This window comes from Scomber japonicus, chromosome 10 (genome assembly GCF_027409825.1).
Source record: "Scomber japonicus isolate fScoJap1 chromosome 10, fScoJap1.pri, whole genome shotgun sequence".
Taxonomy (NCBI): domain Eukaryota; kingdom Metazoa; phylum Chordata; class Actinopteri; order Scombriformes; family Scombridae; genus Scomber; species Scomber japonicus.
Genome location: NC_070587.1, coordinates 14,097,391 through 14,119,370, shown reverse-complemented (window position 1 = coordinate 14,119,370; position 21,980 = coordinate 14,097,391). Strand labels below are relative to the sequence as shown.

At 40.1% G+C, this 21,980-nt stretch overlaps 1 protein-coding gene across 3 annotated transcripts in view; it reads right to left on the bottom strand.

The window, feature by feature from the left end:
• ptprub (protein tyrosine phosphatase receptor type Ub) overlaps positions 1-21,980 on the bottom strand; it is a 159,916-nt gene that overhangs the window by 21,410 nt on the left and 116,526 nt on the right. Inside the window, exons 9-17 of one of the 3 annotated variants that reach the window (XM_053327511.1) lie at positions 21,414-21,523; positions 18,399-18,600; positions 16,732-16,834; positions 16,372-16,645; positions 11,478-11,514; positions 8,166-8,304; positions 7,182-7,205; positions 6,774-6,928; positions 5,866-6,053 (exon numbers count right to left, since the gene is read on the bottom strand). In XM_053327511.1, the coding sequence (XP_053183486.1) occupies positions 5,866-6,053; positions 6,774-6,928; positions 7,182-7,205; positions 8,166-8,304; positions 11,478-11,514; positions 16,372-16,645; positions 16,732-16,834; positions 18,399-18,600; positions 21,414-21,523 (1,232 nt within the window). Of the gene's footprint in view, positions 1-5,865; positions 6,054-6,773; positions 6,966-7,181; positions 7,206-8,165; positions 8,305-11,477; positions 11,515-16,371; positions 16,646-16,731; positions 16,835-18,398; positions 18,601-21,413; positions 21,524-21,980 lie in introns of all 3 variants that reach the window. The other 2 variants (XM_053327510.1, XM_053327509.1) reach the window with 2 other exon arrangements.

Sequence of the window (21,980 nt, the reverse complement as noted above, 5' to 3'; positions counted from 1 at the left end):
GAGGGAAAGAAAATCTCCCCTTTACTTATAATACTTATGGCACTAGGACTAACTACTGTAGTGCACACTGCAATGCAAGAACAATGATGTTTCTTTATTTCCATGTCTCCTACTGGACATGTATCATCAGCTGGTGAATATGCTGATTTTCTGTTGTATCCTCTGTTTTTAGCCTATATCATATATTTAGCTATATAGTGTATATAATGCATATAGTGCATCAAAGATCGAGCATCGAGAGACAAGCATTTTCAATCAACTCATGGAACTAACATTAGCCTGGTAAAATCTACCAGTAACAGTCGTCGTTTTAGATGGCAAAATTGATGGTTACTGGAAAGAAATGAAAAGCTTACTTTACTCACTCAGTACGAAATCAAGGAGTCATTGCTTCAAAAACTACAAAGAATTTTGAGTAGAACATCTGCTACTGCTATCATTAACTGCATACAGTTTGTACCACAGGATAAATGGTAGAAAAACCCCACAAAAAACAGAAGTGAGCTTCTTCCATGAGCTATAAATTGTCACAAAATGACATGAAATATTGCTGATGTTTATTGATCAGTAACTTTCTGAATGCTGCTATACACAGTATATCAATACCTATATGGAAAGATGACATCTAATTGCATCTTCTCAGGCAGGCTGCTCAGCCGTATTATATCACACATCACACTCACTAACACATCTCATCATTCCCCATCATCCACCTGTCTGCATGGATGCACGGGCGAGCGCTTACTCTCACATATCATCATAAGCCACTTTCAAGCGTCCACCATGTGGCCAAATTAAGCCTGCAAATAGCCCCTTCAGATCCATGAGCAACATGCGCACGCACTCACACACGCACTCACACTCACACACACACACACACACACACACACACACACTTATACCAGTCTACACCCTGGGGTTTTCAGCCACTAGGGGAATTTGGTGAAACTCTGCCCAAGTCTGCATGCTGAGCAGAGGATTACAACGCAGTTCTCCCCACAGAGAGCCAAGAACCAGCCAAATCCTGCGTGGGATTACACCCTCCTCCTCACTTATTCCTCCTCTTTCCACATGCTCTCTCCCGAGATCATCATTTTCTCTCCCTGTCCATCTCTTCCTACTTTTTCCTCCTTCCTCCTTATACTTTTGACATTAGACCTCTGAGCTCTCTTTGTTTTTCGGCTTCCATCATTCCTCTGCATAGCCCTCTCGAGAGACAAGAGAAGCAGGGAGAGAAACACAGGAAGAAAAACTGAGGCAGAGTACCAGTATATTGAAGGAAAATAATATAAACCCATGGAAGATTGATTAGAAACCCTCATTGGCAGGGATTGATGAGGTTCATTTGTTAAGAGGATCACATAAATGATTCAAATGAGATGAAAGAAATGGTGATATTATCATGTGCTACTAACTAATCCTGAGGCATGTCCTTTCAAAAAAAAAAAAAAATTACTAGATTTGTGAGCATAATCATTTGTATCCCTTCCATAAAAGGGCAACTGTGGACATGCTGTCCGCCATAAATTTCCCTTTTTAGACCATGTAGTAACTTTTATGTAATTTCCCTTTAACCTATAACTTTTGCAACCCCATGAGATTCGGTTGTAATTTCAAAAAGCTAAAAAATAATGATGGGATTTATCTCACCACATTAAGTCAAAATCCAATCAGAAATGTCATACATGAGTTGTGAACAAAGGAAAATTGAGCAGAATAATCTTTTCCAGAAATAGAATAAATAAGCCTGACTCATGCTACCCCAAAAAGGTAACATGAAGTAGCTTCTGTTATTTAAAATGAGTGCAGTAATTCAGTTGCCTTTGCTGCACATAAACTTTGAATCAATAAGTCCATCATCCTTCCTCACCTTAGCCTCAAGGTGGAAAGTGGTATAATGAAAGTTTTGGGTTCCCCAAGTAAAGCTCTGCTGTTGCTTTGTTGCTTTAAGTTTCTGCAGTGGGAATATGACAGTAGTGATAGCAGCTGCCACACATATAAGTCCCTTTACAACTCACTGTAAAATCTTGATCAATGTTTATACACAACTTAGGTATTCTTTGGGGAAATAAGTGCCTATACCTTCCAGGGGAGGGTAATATTACACTCCTCTACATTTTGCTTCATAATGGAGAAAGAAACTCTGTCAAAAGTATACTCTAGCATAGAGAGGGGGGAAAAAAACACAAAGAGGTGTGTATTGATTTTTTGAGTGGAGTGTGTTTTGCCCGTGAGGGACAATTTAATGAGTCTACAAGCAGAGTTCCAGAGGGGGAAACTATGAACCACAGACAAAAGATGTTTTCTCTTTTTCATGAATGCCATATGCTGTGGGGTGACAGGAATGGACTTCTCCCCAGGATGTGATCTCCACTTTCAGCCACAATTGTTCCATTGGGGAAAGATAACAGCGGGGGGATAAGCAATGTTCTATGAAACACATACGTCTATAGTTCAATTCAGGACTAACATTCCACCTGCATATCTGTACAATGCCCCCCCCCCCAAAAAAAAAACAAACAAACAAACAAACACATTTGGACCATTTCCATACCTGTTCCTAGACCTGGCTAATTAGAAGTTCGAATTGATGATCATTTTGTTTCTCATTAATGCCAAACCAATTATGCCAAATATCCAGAAGATAGATAGAAGATGATTTTTATGGATCATTCTGAACATAAGAAGGGGTCATCATGGAACATTGTCATTGCTCCAATTTCTGACCTCCAAATCCAACATGATTGATATTTTTGATATTTTTACAGTATGTGACTGTTGCCTACATCAAGAAGGACAGAATACCTTATAATGTGAGATGTCTTCCTACTAACCCACATCTACCACACACTATTCTTGACAGCTGCTCTATGTATGAGAGTGATGGTTACCTTTGTGAATTATAGAGTATTTACGTTGCCCTATGTACTGCAGAGGGAGGTAAATACCAACATTGCCTCTCAAAAGAGGTTTTTTGGAGGTTACAGGGCATAAGAGCCAAGAGATATTTTCCCCCATATTTCTTCCTCCATACTCTTTCATCTCTCTTCCCTTCCCACTCAAGTCTCCCATGCTCAAAAGCTCTCTGCTCTTTGCTACCCTACAATCTGTTAGCAGTGGACAGGGGACTCACTAGCTAGAGCACCTCCTGAGACGTTTAACCTCATCAGGCCTGCCTTCATGACTGAGGTCTTCTATGGACCCAAATGAGGATGATTTATTCATACTTTCAGCAGCAGTGATATCCAGATGCCTTTTTAACCCTGCTAATTAATTTCAGGGGGTGGAGAGGAGGGTTCATGGATGAAGTCAGAGGAGGATTGATGGGCTCCCACACCATACCACTCTCTCATTCCAAGTTAGTCTCCAGTTAGCAGATATTTATTCAATGTCTTATAATGAATCCTGCATGATGCTTCCAACTATTAAGGTTATTTATTTTCACACCTATACTTTTTAGTCCTATTAAATTTAACTCTGATTCATTTTCTTAGCGTGATTCATTTGGTTAGGTCTGAACACAGTAATCGTACTCAGGTGCAGACCAAAACAACCTCACCAAGACCCTTTAGAGGAAGTGGTCTTGGTTTGATCTAGAAACTTTGGAGGGTTTGTTTGTGGTGGGAAAATGATAACTACTAGGGGTACTCTGTCAGATGTGTGAATTTAACAGTTGCTAATAACTAGCTGGAGAATGAATCAAGGTCCTACCTAGACTGGCGCAACATAGTACCGTATGTTGTATTTGGCCAGCTGACCTCCTTCTATCTGTGTTTATGTTCTTGCCCTGTCCCAGACACATCTGACCTATGAATGGAGGTTCTCAAGTGGCTTGGGATGTTGCATTTTGGCTCGCTTCAATTTATATGTGTGTAAGAAGAAACCAAACCAAGCGGGAAATGCAAAAAGTTCACCAACTCATCAAATTATTCAGACCAGAGCAAACAAAAAGCCCTCTGAACTATTCAGTTACAAGCACCTACACAAGCAGCTGACCCCTCATCAAAATCTGCTGTAGACCACAAGTGACCTAATGCATTTTGAAGCTCTTCTGACTTATCACATTCATCATTGAACCTCACTCCCTCAGCATCCAAACCTCAACCTCTGACCTTGGCTGTGTGTCTGGATTAAAGTTTACAGACTTGACACACTCAAACTCTTTTGAATTCCCTGATATCATTTATGCCAGGTTAAGGCTGTTGAGGCTCTTTCCTATGGCTAGAACTGAATCTGTGCACCTCCTCGTGTGGAAATCTCATCCACAATCTGCTGAGTACTTTTTAAACATCAAACAAAAACAATAATCTGAGATAGAATAAAAAAAATAAAAAAAAGTCATAACTTGCAGACTATCTGTGTAATCATGTAAGCTATTGGTCTTTTGCTATTTTCATAACATGTCCTTTTGTTTACAGTTCTCTCTTTTTCTTTCTCACTGACGGCTTTGCACGGTTGCGCTCCCAGCTCTATCCTTTGCACTCCCTGATTTTTTGCTTGCAGTTCTGACACAAACCTCTCGCATGGGCGGGTTCTTTAAGGCTGCACCTTCATTAGCTAATGAGTTTTTGAGTGACAGCTCACTATAGCTCAATACAGCTCAGCACTTTTATTATAGTAACAAAGTAAATGTAACTGGTAACATTAATACAGACACACGTCTAGTAAAGCACAGCCAACATTTTGATAAAAATTGATCCTGAAGTGTGGCAATTTCCTCTGGTCGGTGTGCGCCAAAATACTAAAACCCACCCATGAACCCGCTGCACTGAACAACAACATCCATGGTCAGGTACTGAGTAAGAAGTTCCACTTCACTATGGTGAAAGGGGAGCTAACCCACAAAGCGGAGCTTTATCTTTTGTCTTTGCTACAACCTCCCCTACAGCAACATGCTCTGAGCAGTGACTGAAAGAATGAGATCATGAATACAAAAGGCCAAAATAAGCAGTTCTGACATGGTGTCTGGCCTCACTAGAACAAGGAGCTCAACGAACTTCAGGGACCTTGCTGTTGAGATACTTCTCATCTCTCTTTTAAATATTGTATAGAGGGCATACAGGAGTACAAGGAGACCTTGAGACAGAACCAGGAAATCTTGGGGACATGATGCCTTCTAGCTGCTATAAAAGCACATGGACAACCCACAGACAAACACTCTCTTCCGCTGTGACTTTAATCCAGCTAAGGTGCTATAAAGTGGACACATGGAATAACAGTAGGTTATAGGCTTTTGGTTTTATAATAAGTAATATTGATTGATTGATAATATAATGTAAAGTAAAATATAATATAAAGTAGGGGTGTGACGATACACTCAGCTCACAAGACCATACACGATATTGGGTTCACAAGAACGAGATGAGATGAGATTTTAACACTATATTTAAGAAAACTTAAACAATGAAATATATGACTGGAAAAATAGCTTTCATTTGACTGAAAGTCACAACAATGAAGGTGCATTCTGAAATGTTTGAACTAATCATCTTTTAATGAATGCCACTTCAGTTCTGCTTTCTAAGTACGAATTATCATATGCAGTATGCAATATGCAAGCACTGAAAACTCTGACATTGGATTATGTACATAAAAGCTTTTTGAATATTCTTGTTCACTCACTTGCTGTACTGTGGAAACAAAAAAATACAAATTACATTCAAGCTGTTCAATTTATAGTGAAGCCTCGTTGCTAAAGTCACAGTGTGAATAGAGAGGTTTTATATTACACTGTTCTGTAGAAGCATTTGACACTGACACACCACCAGCAGTACTTTATATCGCTATTAATTTCAAGTGTAATAGCTGCCTCTATTGTCTTATGTTGTAAGCGTGTAGGAGCAGAGTGTAATAGCGCCCTTTCACCTCATACTCCTGTTTAAAGCCATAGCCCTCGGCAGTCTTCATCTGGTTGATGTGCTGGAGAAGGTCGGCCACTCGGACGGCAGGGTGGAGCTGCCCTGTGTGGTAGGGGGAGCCTTTACGTCCACATTGGTGCCTTGGGGAGCCTCCCAGCAGGCTGCTGGCCTCGTTCACTGAACTACGAGCGTCACCTGCACCAGACACAGTCACATTTGCAATTTAAGAGCAACTACAGCTGAAAAGATGTGTGCAAGAGAGATTTTGATATAAAACATTAAACAGTTTTTTAAACATTTTGTGCTTCGTTTGATCTGACACACACTGTGTTAAGTCTCAAAATATGTTAACATCACATAATGGTTCACTGAATGCTGACACTGACACATACAATAAAGTGCTGTGATTAAACTTGGAGGTTTTATGGGCAAAGATGTCTTCATAATAGATCTTATGTAGATGTGACAGCATCTCTGTCTTGAATGATGTGTGAAACCAACTAAGATCTGTACAAACTTTAGAGTAAACACATCTGTCTTTTCCTCTCTGGAGACTGACAATATTAGAAAGGAGATCAAGATGCGAGGTACTGACAAGAATCCCAAATCATTTCTTTTGATTTATTCAAATTGGTTAGTTCACTTGTGCAATTCTCACTTTTTTGCAACCTTGTGAGACTCCTTGTCTAACACCTGCAGGCGGTGAATAGTGGAGGGCAAGTAAAGAATGTTTTTCACACCAGATGATAACTATATTTTAGAATGATTCAGACATTTATGGAGTGAACGAGTGGCGGTCAACAAGATTTCAAAGTGATGGATGATGAATGTCAAGCTTGAAATTGCAATGTGCAGTTGTGGTAAGCTGGTAGGTTTAGTTATACTGTACTGTATATTTGAGTGCATTTTTCTTACTGCGTGTGCCGCAGGTGTGTGCATCCATGAAGGAAAGGGCCATTCTTTCATCCTCTTGTAGGGTGCTCTGGTCTGTAAAACTGCGCTCCATGGAACCCATATGGCTCTTCTCCTGGCGGTAGGTGATGGGTGTTTTATTCATGTTCACTGGTTTCCTATTAATGGATAAAGAAGAAGAGGGAGGAAAATAATGTGATGCAGGAAAGATAGACAGACGAGACAGAGAAAGGGGGAAAAAAGACATTTTGATGTTAAGCAATACAATTGAGATACAGCACATAGAAAAGAGATAAAAACAGAGCGGAACAACGAGAAAAAAGGTGATGACTTATGACTTACAGCCAGAGCACAAGCATGTATATGATAGATCACAAAATGATGGAAAAGAAAAGAGGTGGGGTCACTTACGGATAGTAAGAGTAGTAGTCCCTTCTGGCAAGAGTGCAGGAGAAAGAGAAAAAAAAATCAAGAGAAAGAAGAGATGTAAGATGAAAGCAATGTCAGCTGAGGGCAGAATGCATTGATTACAGTGAAAATGTGAACCGTCCCCTCATGAGCTTGGTTGTGCAGGCAGCCACATGACACGAGCGAGTGTACCAAGCAGGTGCTGACAGACAAAACCACAGCCAGGCAGAAGATGTGTGTTTCCTTCAGTCGAATATGTCTCAGTGTTACATTTCAAGGACTAAACTACATGACTTCCTGTCACAGCAAATTTAGCAATCAATTCTGTTGGAGCGAACTTCATGGTGGCTTAGTAGAGGAACACGGACTAATGTGCAGAGTGGTGGTGATTCTCAAAATCAACACTATTCAATATTACCCAGTACGTTATGTCAGCCATTTAATAATGATTGCTGGAGCTCTGAGAAACTTCCCTTGCGGCATTGTAGGTTCTTTAGATGTCAATACATCTTCTTTAAGTATTATTGGAGACTCAGGCAGAGCTACCTCTGCAGCTAAAGTAAATTCAAAGCCAGACATGTAGATGATCTACTGCAGACCTGTGGGATCACTGGCTAATAATCTCTAAAAGCACACCTTTTCCCACCCAATTACCATCTCATTTAAGGGTCAGGCCTCTGCTTGGTGTGCGTAATTAAGTGGCTAATTGAATTGCATCCGCCTTTAATTAAATACTTCACACCTAGATAGGCTCAGCAGATGAGAAATGTTTGGTCCCTCTGGTGCACCACAAGGGAATGAAAACAGTCTAGCACTGGCTGTTAGTCCAGCATCTTCCCCAAACAAGCTTGACCTTTTAGAAAGTTCAGCAAGTATGAAAAAAAAAAATACTGAACTGTTATAAAACAAAACATGAAAGAAAAACAATGAGGGAGATGTGGTGTGATCGGGCATAATGAGGCATGTTTGTTATCAGCGGCCATTTACCCTTTCTTAATGATGATGATGATGGCACCCAGCAGGAGGATGAGGACTACCAGACCTCCAGCGCACACCCCGAGAATCAGCCCCATCTCCTCTGAGTGTTGGGATACCTCCAAAGCCTTGCGGTGATCTTTGCAGGCCGCTAGAAGCAGGAAAATAGATGCATGTTAAAAAAGTAGTGCAGTGCATAAAAGGATGAGGAAATGACTGAAGAAATTATTCAAGGAAAAGTTTAAAGCAAAGCATGTGAAAAACTGAATACTGAAGATGGGTAAATAGAAAATCCACAGCTTTGAGTTCATTCAATGACACAAAACGTCTTTTCTCACAACTTTTCACATCACAATACAGATATTCACACTTATCCTGACAGCTGTGAGGTGACACACTGAATCATAATGGTCTTAGCACCAAAGCTACATTTCTATAGCATTGGTATTTTCAAGAGGTATTTTCACATAGCTGGCAAAAATGAAAGAGACACACAAATAAAGCAGAGACAGTGACTGCCCACACTGCCAGCCCAACAAACCTGCAGTCACCAGTAGTACATAATAACAACTTGATCTTGATGATGTCTTGTAAGCACAATACAAGTTTGACTGTCTGAGAGTTTTTCAACCAGCCAATTAGACTTTTCAAGATACATACTAGCGTTTACACAGGAGGATAATAAGGATTTTGTTACAAATACACTAAATGTAGAAGAAAACTTTTTTGAAACAGTTGCAACTATGCTTGTGTAGGAGTCACATAAGCAACAAACAAACGAGGCCTGCAACATATTGTTCTTTAATCTAAGACACTGCAATGGTTAATGGTAAACGTTTCATATTGTAATTGTACATTTTATGATATGACACATGCATTAAACTTTGGCCCTTACAATACTGAATTAGATATTATACATTTTTGACTCACAAGTCATCCACATAACCCTGCAGTATAATCTCAAGGTGCCCTGGTGTCTATGAGCCACTGGAAAGGCCGTTATCATAATAGCAGGTTATTCATTTCTCTGGCACAAAGCTTCATACTTATGTAAATGTTACTGATAAGTGGATCTTTCTTTGCCTTGTTCTAGGGGCCCACTGATCTAGTTTTTTCCTGTGTGTGTCAGCCTGTCCTCCAGGCCTTGACAGCCCTGAAACTAGCCCTTCTGAACTTATTGGAACAGTACAACCTCATCTCGAGAGCAGTAGAAAGTCAGAGCTGGCCTGGGGATAGAGCTCTATCTTGCAGCCTGCTGGGGAGGAATCAGATCTGGGGCAGGGAAAATGAAAACAGAGCCATGTTTTAGCCTAACTATCTGCAGCCGTGGGCATTTTACGGGTGCTTTATAACTCTCATCCCAAATAAAGCTGTAAGTAGGACAATATCGGTTTACTGTTTGCTGGGATTTTTTTAATCAATGATGGGTGATATTAGAAAGGAAATGCTCTTTCTCAAACGGCTCACGACAGCCTTTTAAGCTGCTAATCCCATGTAACATATTGTTCCAAAAAAGTGGCATTTCTGTTTGTGCTTTTCACTGTATAGACGACATCTGACAAGTCTACTATTTATGCAGTTGTGTTAGCAGAGGGCTTTATCAGACTGTGAATCAAAGTTGTTGTTTTTTTGTTTTTTTGGGTGGTTTCTATTCACAAAGGCATACACTTACATCCAAAGACACGTTTGTGTCTGTGAGCTAGTGCAACTGGAAATAAAAGATGATTTCTGTCTGTTTTGGAGGTGCCACAAATTCAGACGCTGCTGTTTATTTTATGCTGTGACTTCATTTCAAATTACATGTACAAGTGAAACATGCAATACTTTATACTGCCTAAAATATAGATGAAGAGGTGAAAAATCAATTTCACTTTTCTGACATTTTGGACAGATAAGGCGGTTTTGCCACATTTAGTCCCGAAATTTCTATTAAGCCAAACATGAGCATGAAATAGATTTCCACATGAATCCATGCACCTGCCAGCTGCCCGATGGTGGAAATTGGCACTTAGAGAAGAAATGGAAGTCTATTGTTGTGTTGAGCCTGCCAGAGGATCCTTAATTAAACTGTCACCTGGGAGTTGAAATGTAATCCTCCAGCTTTGTTATCCAAGCCAGAATCATTTGCCTCCACTTTGCTTGTGATGGGCTGCTTGATAATAATGGCTAAGGACCCGATGATGCAGAAGCTATGTTAATGGTAGAAGGATCATGGAGATCACAAACAGCAAAAAACCCTCTGACCTGTCACACCTTGAAATTGGAAATAACCTCTTCTTATCAATTTACCTTTTATGGGCTTTTTACATCACCTTGCTTGTAGATGATGTAATTTCGTTGGCAATTTTTCAAACCCTTACTTTCTATTGTGAAGTTTTCGATCCTCTTTCTTTTGTCTTATCTTTTCTCACTGCTTATTTTTACCCATATCACATTCAGATTGTATTTTTTTATAACTCCACTGTGCATTTCTTTTTTTCACTTCTCTCTTTCTGCTGTGAGAAAGCATAATTAATCAATGCCCAACCGGGTGTTTTTGTGGGGCAGATGGAGTGAGACACTGAGCTGAAATGGCTGGCCTTGCCTTATGGCTTTATGCTTGAGGAGAGCCTCATCTCTTTCTTTTTCACTCACATAAAAGGGCCTTCACAAAGAAAAAAAAAATTTCCCGCCAAGTCAATTTACTTGCAAGGCTCTGCGTACTGTTACGGTGCTATGAAAGCTATAAATACATGACTTTTATTCACCATGATCTGATAGTGTACTGTGGTAGAGGGCCTCTCCTGCCATCAGGGCTTGGAGTCAATTTCCCTGCCCTTTTCATGTCCCTTTGAATCCAAAAGCTGAGGTACAGAAGGGATGAGAGAGTGGAGTGGGGTGCTGGGCTTTCTCATACTGATAGGCCAAGGTAGCTCCATCTGGAAGTTTTGATCTGGAGGACCCTTCTGGACCACACTGAGGTCAGAGCCCTTTAGATGTAGCCATGTAGTGGGCTGCTGATGAGAACAAAGAGACTGCTTTTGATATAGTGTGTCCCAGCGTCTTGCCCCCAAAAAATAGGATGAAAGCCTGACCTCTAATCCCTCCCTGCTTGTTGCCCTTTTCTCTGAGGCCCACTGCTAAACAACCAGGACTGTCAGAGAAAATTTGTCCAGATCCCCACCGTTGTACTTGAGGAGGAGGTGAATAACAGTGCAGCACTGTTGAAATTACATTTCATCTAACAGTGAGAAAATAGACAGTATTGCAAAGCACTTAGATGCTATGATCTACAATTAATTTAAGGTCATGCTGCTTGTAGGAGAAATATTCATGTTAAATTACCTTTGCGAGCGATGCGGATACAGTTTATTCTGGATTCCTGAAAGAGAAAGACAACACGGACATCAGAGGGGAGGCTGCTACTTTGCATTTTGCATAACAGAGATGTGATTAAAAAGGAAAGAGAAGATGAAAATACTGAGCTGTAATAGAAATAAACAGTACAGTATAGTATATCATGTTGAAAATGCGTCCACCACACATAACCATAACCATTGTGAATAACTATTAAAATATGATGTTTACTCCCCAGATAAACATGACATACCTCTGCACCACATCTGGAACCTGGAGTGCTGTCTCGTCTGCACTGCTCTCTATCTTTCCTCCCAATAATTAAAGATTCAAATGACTAAATGTGAGTGGGCTCTACTACTCATCTCTAAAAAGCATAATTTAGTTTGTGCAAGGGATAAACTACAGGAAAAATGATTCTGGGTAAAAAGACAAATTACCCGAATTAAGAGTCCTATTGACGACATTAGACTACAAAATATCTCAAATCTGAGAGCTGTGGTGAAGTGTTTGAGAAAGAGATTAGAGATTCTTGCTGAAGGAGAAAAGAGTTGAAAGGGGGAGAGCATAATTAAGAGGAGGGTTTCAGACCAGTGCACCACTATGAAAGGGAATTAATTTTATTCAAATTTCGGCTGATGACATCTCAGTGTTATGAAAAGGACCTTTGTCAAACAACACTAATGAGATCCAAGACTCTAATCCAATTCCTTCCTGCCACCTCTTGGAGGAGATGCATTATCAAATTAAGATTTACAGATGGTAATTCAGGCATTATGGGACAATTATGCAAATTTGCCCATTCGGAAATGAGCAAAAAGCGCTCTCCTCAAACTCCTGTTAAATTGCTTTTTTAAATTGAAAATCCATTTCAAGCTGACAGACTCTTAAACAAGTTCTTAACCTGATGGGTTGATCTGAAATACAGACATGAACTGTAGACAAACAAACATGTTTTCTGTCAGACATACTGTCATTTCCAGAAAAGAAAGACAAACACTCAATGACAGATTTGATTTGAAAATGGTATTTCGGACTTATCTTCTTCTCTTTATCTATGTGATGGCTTACCGCTGTTACCAGCATTAAGACAATCAAGGTTTGTCAAAATGATTATTTCCATGTGACCCCATGTGATGAGAATGTAATGATTTGAATTAGCTGAGTATATTATTGTATCTGTCTAGAGTATCATTACCTCTTGAATCAAGTGGTCAGGTGAGATGAAACAATGAACTGTAATGGAGTTTCCCTTGAAAACCAGAAAGTTGTGTTTTTTATCAGATTTTTGCTCAAAATGTGGCCTCAGACCATCATTTCTTTCTACAGTAACTACAGAATGAACATTAAAGAGGACATATCATACACTCCATGTCTATATATTTATATTCTAGGGCTCTAGTGGAATATCTTTGCATATTTTACTGTACAAAAAAAACGTATTTATCTTATACTGAGCCTTTATGCAGTGCCTGAGTTCAGCGTGAGTCAGAAACAGGCCTTTCTCTCCTGTCACTTCTTTTTCAAGCTCAGTAATGAATCCATGTTGAATATGTTTCTTTTTCATCTAAAACTATACCATTCTAAGTTTTGAAACTTTTTTTGCATTTTTTGGTGTAATTTGTTCTGAATGTGTTCTGAACGTGCACCTAAAGTCTCTAACATGTATCCTGATCCTCTACCGTATTTACTCATTCTTAATTAAGCATAATTTACCAACTTATTCATTTACATTAAGTAAGTTTAAGTGTATTACCAGTTCCTGTCTACTTCATCAATATAAATGCTGACTGGTGACATTGAGCTTCTGCAGCACTGAGTCATTTATAGGAAATCATCAAAAAAGCAGATTGATCTGAATTCCTGTGTTTATAGAAATGGCATACATTCAATCATTACAATATTTGGCAAATTATGACACAGCACATTTACATCTATTTACAGTAAATATATTTTTTAAACATGCTTGTGTGATGGATAGAAGCTCATGCTGTAACAGACACATTTGAATCACTGTATGTAGGCTCAGAACAAGAGTTAATTGGCAAGCTCTGGATTGTGGGGCACATATCACACGTCTGGCCGTGCTGTGCCAGTCAAGCTGGAGGGGTTGGTGGCTCCTGGCAGCTCTAAATATAAAACACAAATGCCAACATGCAACACGGGGCTCCACGGCACATATTCAAGGTTTTCTATTGTGTGTGTGTTTGAAGTTGGGAGATACAAGTGTAGAGTGTATATAAATAACAATGTTGCTGTGGTGGCCTGCAAAGCTATATCTGCAGCCACAGTTTTTCAAGTACCTATTTAGATGGATCAATCAAAGCAATTACAGAGGCTTGACAGCTACTCTCTAGATAATTAACGTTGGTAACTGCCAAATATTATGGTCTCATATACTGTTCAACCACTGCTGTCACTGTTGGAGAGGATTAGGTGCAATGTTCCTCTCCTCAAAGATATTCAAGACAAACATAAACAGACGACACCAACCCTGATTTGATGAACCATAGAAATAATCATAAAATAAACAAGCCAACACTTTAGTTTACATATTCATAAGGCATTCAAGGTGAAAATACATGAAATGATTGTCTGACATGCAAATGTTGAAAGAGATTATAAAAGAGTCTACAACTACCTATTGTCTTTATCACTACTTCCATATGCAGAAAGCCTTATCAGCAATTGTTTTATCCGAGAAATATGTGACTGTTTTCAGAACTGCTTTCCCTGCCAGCTATCCTTTTGGTACAGTTTTTTTTTCTTTTGAAATGAGGCTAATAATGTTTTCCTTTTCTGTATACAATCCAAAAAGTACAATAAAAATATCCCACAATACAATACAAAATCTAATTTAAAATGCTGAAATTCCTTTTTTTTTTGGCCTGCATTTTTGTGACAAAGTGTAAAAATGTAAAAGCCCTGAAATGCATAATTGTGCATGGAGGATAAGCAGGAAGACAAAATACAAAGGGAATTACAAAATTGCACAAAACACATTTAGCTGTTGGTGAAACATCGCTATCCATACAGGCTGCATAAGCCAAATATCTGTTTTGTGGTTGCAATAGACTCTACACTTGGATGTGGCCTCTGTTAAAGACTGTAAAGTGTATGATAATAACTCTGCAATGTTAATAATACCATTCAAAGGCAAAAGAGAGCATCAGTGTCATAACGTATTATTTGTTGATCTGTTAGTGCTGTGACTGCTGCATTTTTTAAACTTCATCTTACTTCATGCAATTAGCACTTCTTGTTTTTTTGCTACAGTTTTTATGTGTCAGTTCACGTTGTCTTGACCCTCTGGTGAAACGTCCTCTGTGCCCTGCTGTTGATTGGTTGGATGCCTGACAGCTAGCTGCCCTTATTATCCGACACCATGACCAAATACACTTGCAGTGACAAAATTCTGATGTTTGAAATAAAGTCGAATCTGTAATTATATGTGTCCAGGATTAAGGTTTTTTTTTTCTAAAACATCTTGTGCTAAAATGAAATTGAAGTTAAGTTGCTGCCTTCCTTGCACAATGTTGTTCTTTCAAGAGGAATTGTACCCATTTTGACAGTGACTGCTACTGTAAGTATTTTCAGGCGACAGCAGCAGCATTTGAAAGACTAGGACAGTGTTGGCTGTGTGATTTGGCACTGTGCTCCACTCATTGTGGGTCATGGATGCTGGCCCCCTGCCAGACATAACAAAACCTAATCCCATCCGCCGGTAAAGCCAGGCCTCCCCTATCTAATCCCATGCTTAGTAGCCTAGTTGTGTGAAGTGCTCACACTGCACTCCCTCTGTGTGTTTCTCCACTGGGTCGGAAAAAGATGCCACTGGTAAGGGTGAGCCACCCAGCTCTGTTCATGGGACTTTATAATACACAGACGTCAGACCAAAAAAAAAAAAACAAGGTGACGTGATCACAGAGACACCAGCTACTGACAGGACTCCAATCAGTCCAGTGACCCAGTTTGAATGTATTATTCCCAGCTAAGGGCTGCATTACCTACGGCAACATTTCTCAGCTATATTGCCACAGTGTGTGAATATTAAAACAGCAGCTTTCTACCGCTGATCATCTGCACCTGTGCCCAATTATCGTTAAGTAATTGCCTCACCCAGGTAGCAGCTCTTCCTGTAATGGAATTTGGAAAGGTAATGTGGTGTCCTCTGAGTATGACTAGAGACTGGAGGGCTTTGTGTGCTCAAGAGCAAGAGTGGATTGAGACACAACAATCTGTACTATTTCTCAACAAACAGTATCTAAAACAACGATCTACGGGGAAAAAATGATACACCTTTTATGATAACTTGATCTACACTTACTGGCTATTTTCAAAGATAATTAATTGATTGGGATGCATAAGGAAAACAAGGAGTAAATAAGGACAATGATGAAAGGACATTTGAATTAAGGACATGACGTAACAGAAAGGAATAAGACAGAATAGGAAAAAGGATAGAAAACAAAGGATGAATGAAGAGAAGTGAAATGCACTGTTGACTCTGAGTAATTCCAGCTAATCACAGCTTTTTAGCTGTAAGTAATGCATGCACATAATTCCCTGTTTCATACATGCTTTGTTTGCAAAGAATCAAAGCAGTGGGATATAAACATACATACTTTCCAAGTAGGGACACTGCCAGCTATAAATGTTTTCATCCAACAACCCTTTTCACAGCATAAATACTGTTTCAAGGGTTTTGAGCCCAGACAATGCCAACTATCCTACAGTGTCAACCATAGCATTACCACATACAGATATTCATTAACACCACTTATCACTGGTTCACATTTACTTTGAAAACTAATGCCTACAGCAACATGATGAAGTATTGCCAGGTCTGCTGTTCCACTCGTGCAAGTTTGCTATCACTCACCCCTCTGAAGTTGCTCATGGCCTGGAAGTAGACAAGATAGCTTTTGCGCGGGTCCAAAGGGCTGTTCCAGTAGCCATTGTATGTGTGATTGTCGCCCACAGTGAAGGGGCTGGCCTCTGGCAGGCTGCTGGGTGGCAGCTCGGCTGTGTAGTAGTGTGGTGTGCCTCGGGCCTGTGCCTCACCATGGGACATAGGCAGTGGGAAACAGTCCTGGAGTCCCAGCTCCCTTTTCACTTTCTTCCCAGTCTCTTCCTCAACCACCACCTGGTATGTACTGGACAAAAGGCAGATGTGCACTTTTAAAAAGCCACTTTTGGTTAAAACCAGACCTGATATGTAGATCTGAGATGATTTCCTCACCTGACAGGTGCTCCTCTCCCTTGAGCGGGACGTAGCAGTACAGTAATTGTGCTCTCTGTCTCACTCAGGGGGGATGGCATGTCTCCATAATCAAATGTGGGGGCTGAGGACAAGTGTACAGAGAGTTGAGTTTACATGTCAAAAATAACCAAGGCGCACACACACACTGCCTCACCCAGTGCTCATGTAGGCCACTTTAATTCAGTTTAAACACAGTGTCTTCCTCTTTCTCTTTCCATGTACATATGATCAGCCCCTCAACGTTTCATGAAACTGATAGACTGTTTAATGTTAGCCATCCCTTTCTCCACACAGTGCTAATACACCCAGTACCCATATCCTCACGTTCAGTACACTGTTTGAATCTCTCTCTCTAGTTGTCTTGGATACAAGTCCAATTAAAAGTCATGGGAGTGAGGCTAAATGAATGAGTTTCTCATTTAAAAGGATTTGGCTTAAGTCATGCTCCTCCCTGGAGATGTGGCAGCACACTTCTCTTCAATTAGTGAGGGGAAGAAGAGCAAACTATTCATGAGGAATCGATGATTATCATATTAAAAAGTGGTTTGCTAATACCACAGCAGAAAGAGAGCTGACATCAATTAAGGTGAGGCATTAAGGAAAACTGACTGTGTACTTGTTGCCATTAAAGGTCTGTTGTAGTTTTGTAGAACTAAAAGAGGGTTTGATGCCAGCTGTCAGGTGGAGTTTGTTTGAAGGATGATTGTGTATCAGCCACGGCAGCACATGCATCCAAATGCATGTGTGTGTGTGGATGAGGAAATGTGTGTAGCTGGATACTCTGCGGTGGGTATTGCTTGAAGATGCTGACAGCAGTGGCTGTTGAAGGTGTTCAGTGTTTGCTATCTGTCAGTGCCGATTTGAGAGACGTTCAGTGTAAGTGAATGTTCTGCACCGTGGGCCAGTGGAGGGGGTTGAGGATGATCTGCAAAGACTTTTGGACTCTATCTGCGGTCTGGCTTTGTGCCCGAGTTCTGTCTGACATACAGCCAGTAAGCAGTGATTGTGCACTCAATCTATAATTAAACAAACTGGGCCCCTCTGTAAAGAGATACAGGCAAAATGAGCGAAAGAGAGTAAATGTGTGAGCAAAACAGGATGGGAGTGGCTGTGCTGTGCACTGTAAGAGGTGTAATCCTATCCCTTAACAAGCACAAATGCATCATTAAAAGGAAATAGAAACACCAAAGCTGGATTTCTATCACCATTAATAAGCTGTTAGACTCTCAGAAGTGACACTCTGGTCCCAAGGATGAACAGCATTTTTCTTTATACATAAAACAAAGCAGTGTCCCCTCTGTGGACCTCTGCTTCCTACAAGTTAATTTATGTCTTGAGGTCTGTGAAATGACAGTGTGTCTCCAGTTTGGAGAGGCAATGGAAAATAGCTCTTACACTCTGGGAGAAGTGGTTTTGCCTTTGCAATGGAAGAAAGATACTGAGGTCAAAAGAGAGAAAACCTGGATCCTAATTATATCACGCAGTTGGTGAAGTCTAGAGTTGTACCTGCATGCTACATTGGTGATAGGTAGTGATGGCACAGAGAGCAGCTTTTACATGCAGAGGATGCCTGGTTCCACTCTTATTTTATGCTTCAACAGCAGCTTTCACACAGTCACGCGTGGCAGATCAGTTATAGCAAATACCTGAGATGTTAGTGGTGATTTCAGTCAGGGCAGTCTGACCAAAGCCCTTGACTGTACGGGCTCGGACGGAGATTAAGTACGTAGTTCCAGGGTGGAGGTTGGAGAACATGTGGTAGGTCTCATTCTTCAGCTTGGACACAGTTCTTCTAGGTCCTGGGACATTGATGCCTGGATCAGATGACTCAATACTCTGGTAACTGATCTGTTGTTGGGGAAAAGAAAAATGTTCTAGAGGTTATAAAAGTCATAAACACCAGAGTCACCTTAGAGCTGGTTTATCTTAGCACAGAGGTCATTAAATATGCACACAAAGTAGTATTGTCACAAGTAGTAATTCTAAAGTTTGAATGATATGATTCACAGCAAATTAACTTGCTTATCTATATCAGTGCTCTAATTACTCAAGTGGGTTTATAGTTTTAGATAAACAAAACTTGATTAGTATTGGTGCTGATCAGTCATACGAGCAACCTAAAGTTCTTCTAAAATTATTGTAAGTGGTAAATTATGTTCTGACCAAGAAATGCATGACAGAGGCTATGAACTAAGGACACCACATAGAAAGAAGTACATTCAAGAGTTTAGATCAATACTTGTAAGTGTTAATGAGTCTGATTAACTCTTCGTGACACTCCAAGAACACTGTGCATGGGTGTCCTTTAAAAGTTTTTCCTTGAGAGGTGATTTGCATTGCTTGCACAGTGCTCTCATGTGAATTTCCAGTTATACTCTTCTGAAAAAGTAGAGAGCTAAATTAGATGACTTTACTGCAATCACACAAGGGTGTGCATATTAGGATATATGTTGAGTTGGCTGAGAGCCACTTGATTTAAGCAATGAATACACACACAATGCTCAAAAGCATGTGTCACACACACACACGCACACACACACACACTCACTCACTCACTCACTCACACACACTCACAGACACTCACACACACTCAAGCCAAACCCATGGCATTGCTGATTATTATAAGAAGAGCTTAATGCCTGCTCATGTTTCCTTAGTGTGAAGATAGAATTATGAGCCATCCAGTGTCTAAATACAGACAGACCTCCATGTTTCCTCTACAAAAGCAGACATAAAAGATGTCCGACAGTGCACAGAACAGCAAGAAGGGTTTGCAGGACAGCATGGCAGTCGAGGGGCTCATGCAGAGTGGTCAAATGGTTCAATCTGAGAGAAGTGAAGAGGATACAGCTCTGTATAAATCTTTTTCTGTCAGCTGAGGGAGATCAACACACTACAGAGAAAAAATCCTTTGCAGTCTCCACTTTATATGTCAAACCACAAATCCTATTTAATAATATCCTTGAGGCGACATTGCAAGAGAGGCCAAAGGAAAGAATGCTTGAGGATGGGTTGGCAGACCTACTGAGGATTTACCACAGACAGAAGGTATACAGTAGCTACAAAATCATTATCCAGCTAAACAGAAGGCCTTCAGCATAGACGCATGGAAGTTATCTATTAATGATGGGCTCTATGGCCTAGAAGTAGACAGGGAACAAAGGCTGATCATTTAAATAATAGGCAAATCGCAAATCTTTATGTTGTTGCAATATTTATGGTGCCATAAAAATCCTAAGTAGCCTAAAACTAGATATGCTGGCTGTGTGCTGTTTGTGTGGTATTACAATTTGGGCAAGAGTTAGAACAAGTTCACAAGGTGCCAAATCAACATACTGTACCTACAGCTGCTGAAAAACAAAAACGCTGACAAAAGTAGTTCCACCATGAGGTCAATTTAGCAGCTGTTCTGAAGCTTTTGATTGTATCACACCACCTTCCTCAACAGATGGAGTTTGCCCCCCTTGTCGTGGAATTGCAGATGTTAAAATTTTCACTTTTCTAAGCACTTTCAGGACCTCTCATCCATGTTGCCTTATAGTTGGGATCGTTTTTTTTTATTTTTAAAATGAGCTTTGGATTTCTATGCATTAAGCCGTGTACATATGGATGTATACCGCTATGGTGTACACATATATTAGGGAGAGGTACACTGGAGAGATACTAGGTACAGAAATCATTTGTAGGGTCTGTTTGCTTTAACGTTCCCAACATTAAAAACACAAGAGCAAAAGTGTAAGGAGTCAATTAAACGGTGTTGGTGTGTTCATCTGCTTTAACAGGTGTTTTAACACGTACAAGAAAAAAAACAATAATCAAGCACATCCACAGTATTTTCCCACTGTGTAAGCCAGCCTGGTACTATATCAGAGTATAAGCTAATGTCAGCATCTCCATCTCTATACTGCTCTCTATTGTCTATGCTGCTACTGCGACAGATAGCGTTATGTTCACCAGGCATGTTAGCCCTCATCCTCAAAGCTTATTGTAATGTTAAAAGTGAAACATACTGTTTCAGGTACAATAAAGCTTTCTTTGTCTTGCTAGTCCAAGTATGTTCATAGAGCATCCAAACAAGCTTGTGTTAGTATTGAGTCTGATTTTACATTTTTCTTCGTCGTACCTTGTAATACTACAACTAACTAACTCATAATGTTACTTTATGTCAATATTTATACAGGGACTGCTGACAATGTTGTTTCTGCTGGCAAAATCAATGGTCCCCAGCCAGAAGTGAGAAGTCTGTTTTTGTCTACCTCTGTCTGAAATCAAGGACTGACTGGTTCAAAAAATTTGGTAAATCATCACTGTTTTCATTGTTAACTGCATATGTGCTGTTTGAGAATCGAAAGCTTGACAGGTGTAGCAACAGTAATTATGGAGGTACAGAGACGGCAGGAGATCATGTGAAACAATCAAAAGACAAATCACATCAGAACAGTTACTTAATTAACTTTATGGTGAAGGTTAAAAATGCACTTTCAGTCTCAACAATAGCACTCTGCTCATTCACTTACCTTTTACTGTAATATTAAATTAAAACAACTGTATGGTATCACAATTAAGTTATATAATCAAAGTCAGATACCTTTTTTGAAATCTTAAAACAACTGGCAACTGAAAAGACATAGAAATTGAATGAAGCGTCTCTCTGTGCTTACCTCATACTGGGTAATAAGGCCATTGGGCTCAACAGGCTCCTCCCACTTCAGGAAGATCATGTCATCCAGCGGGGTGAAGGTGAGCGACTCCGGTGCTATGCCTCCGGGAACTATAAGAAAATGTCAGAACAAACATTTGTCGGGGAAATTGAAGTGCTAATCCCACGGTGATCCTCTCCTGTCAATACCACAGATGTGAATGTCACAGTGGCTCAGAACAATGCACCACATGAGACACTCAGCAGCAGGCAGAGAACATTAGATAAGGACACAGTTAATTTATGAATTGCATCAATTATGTAACCACGACACAGCAAAGAGAAAGAAAACATAAGAGCGATATTAGAATTCTATATCCGTCGTCTGTCAAAGTCGAGGCATACTGATGAATATGTCAGATGCTTGCTGGTAAACTTGTCTGAATGGCAGTGAGAGGATTGTAAGCATCTGAACATTCAACTACACACACTGTTTTTTGAGCCATTTGGTTTTCAGCCCGAGTCCCCGTGGTCTGTGTGAGCGCTGCACTGAGGAAGACTGTTATGTGAGATTCTGACCTGAGGCTAG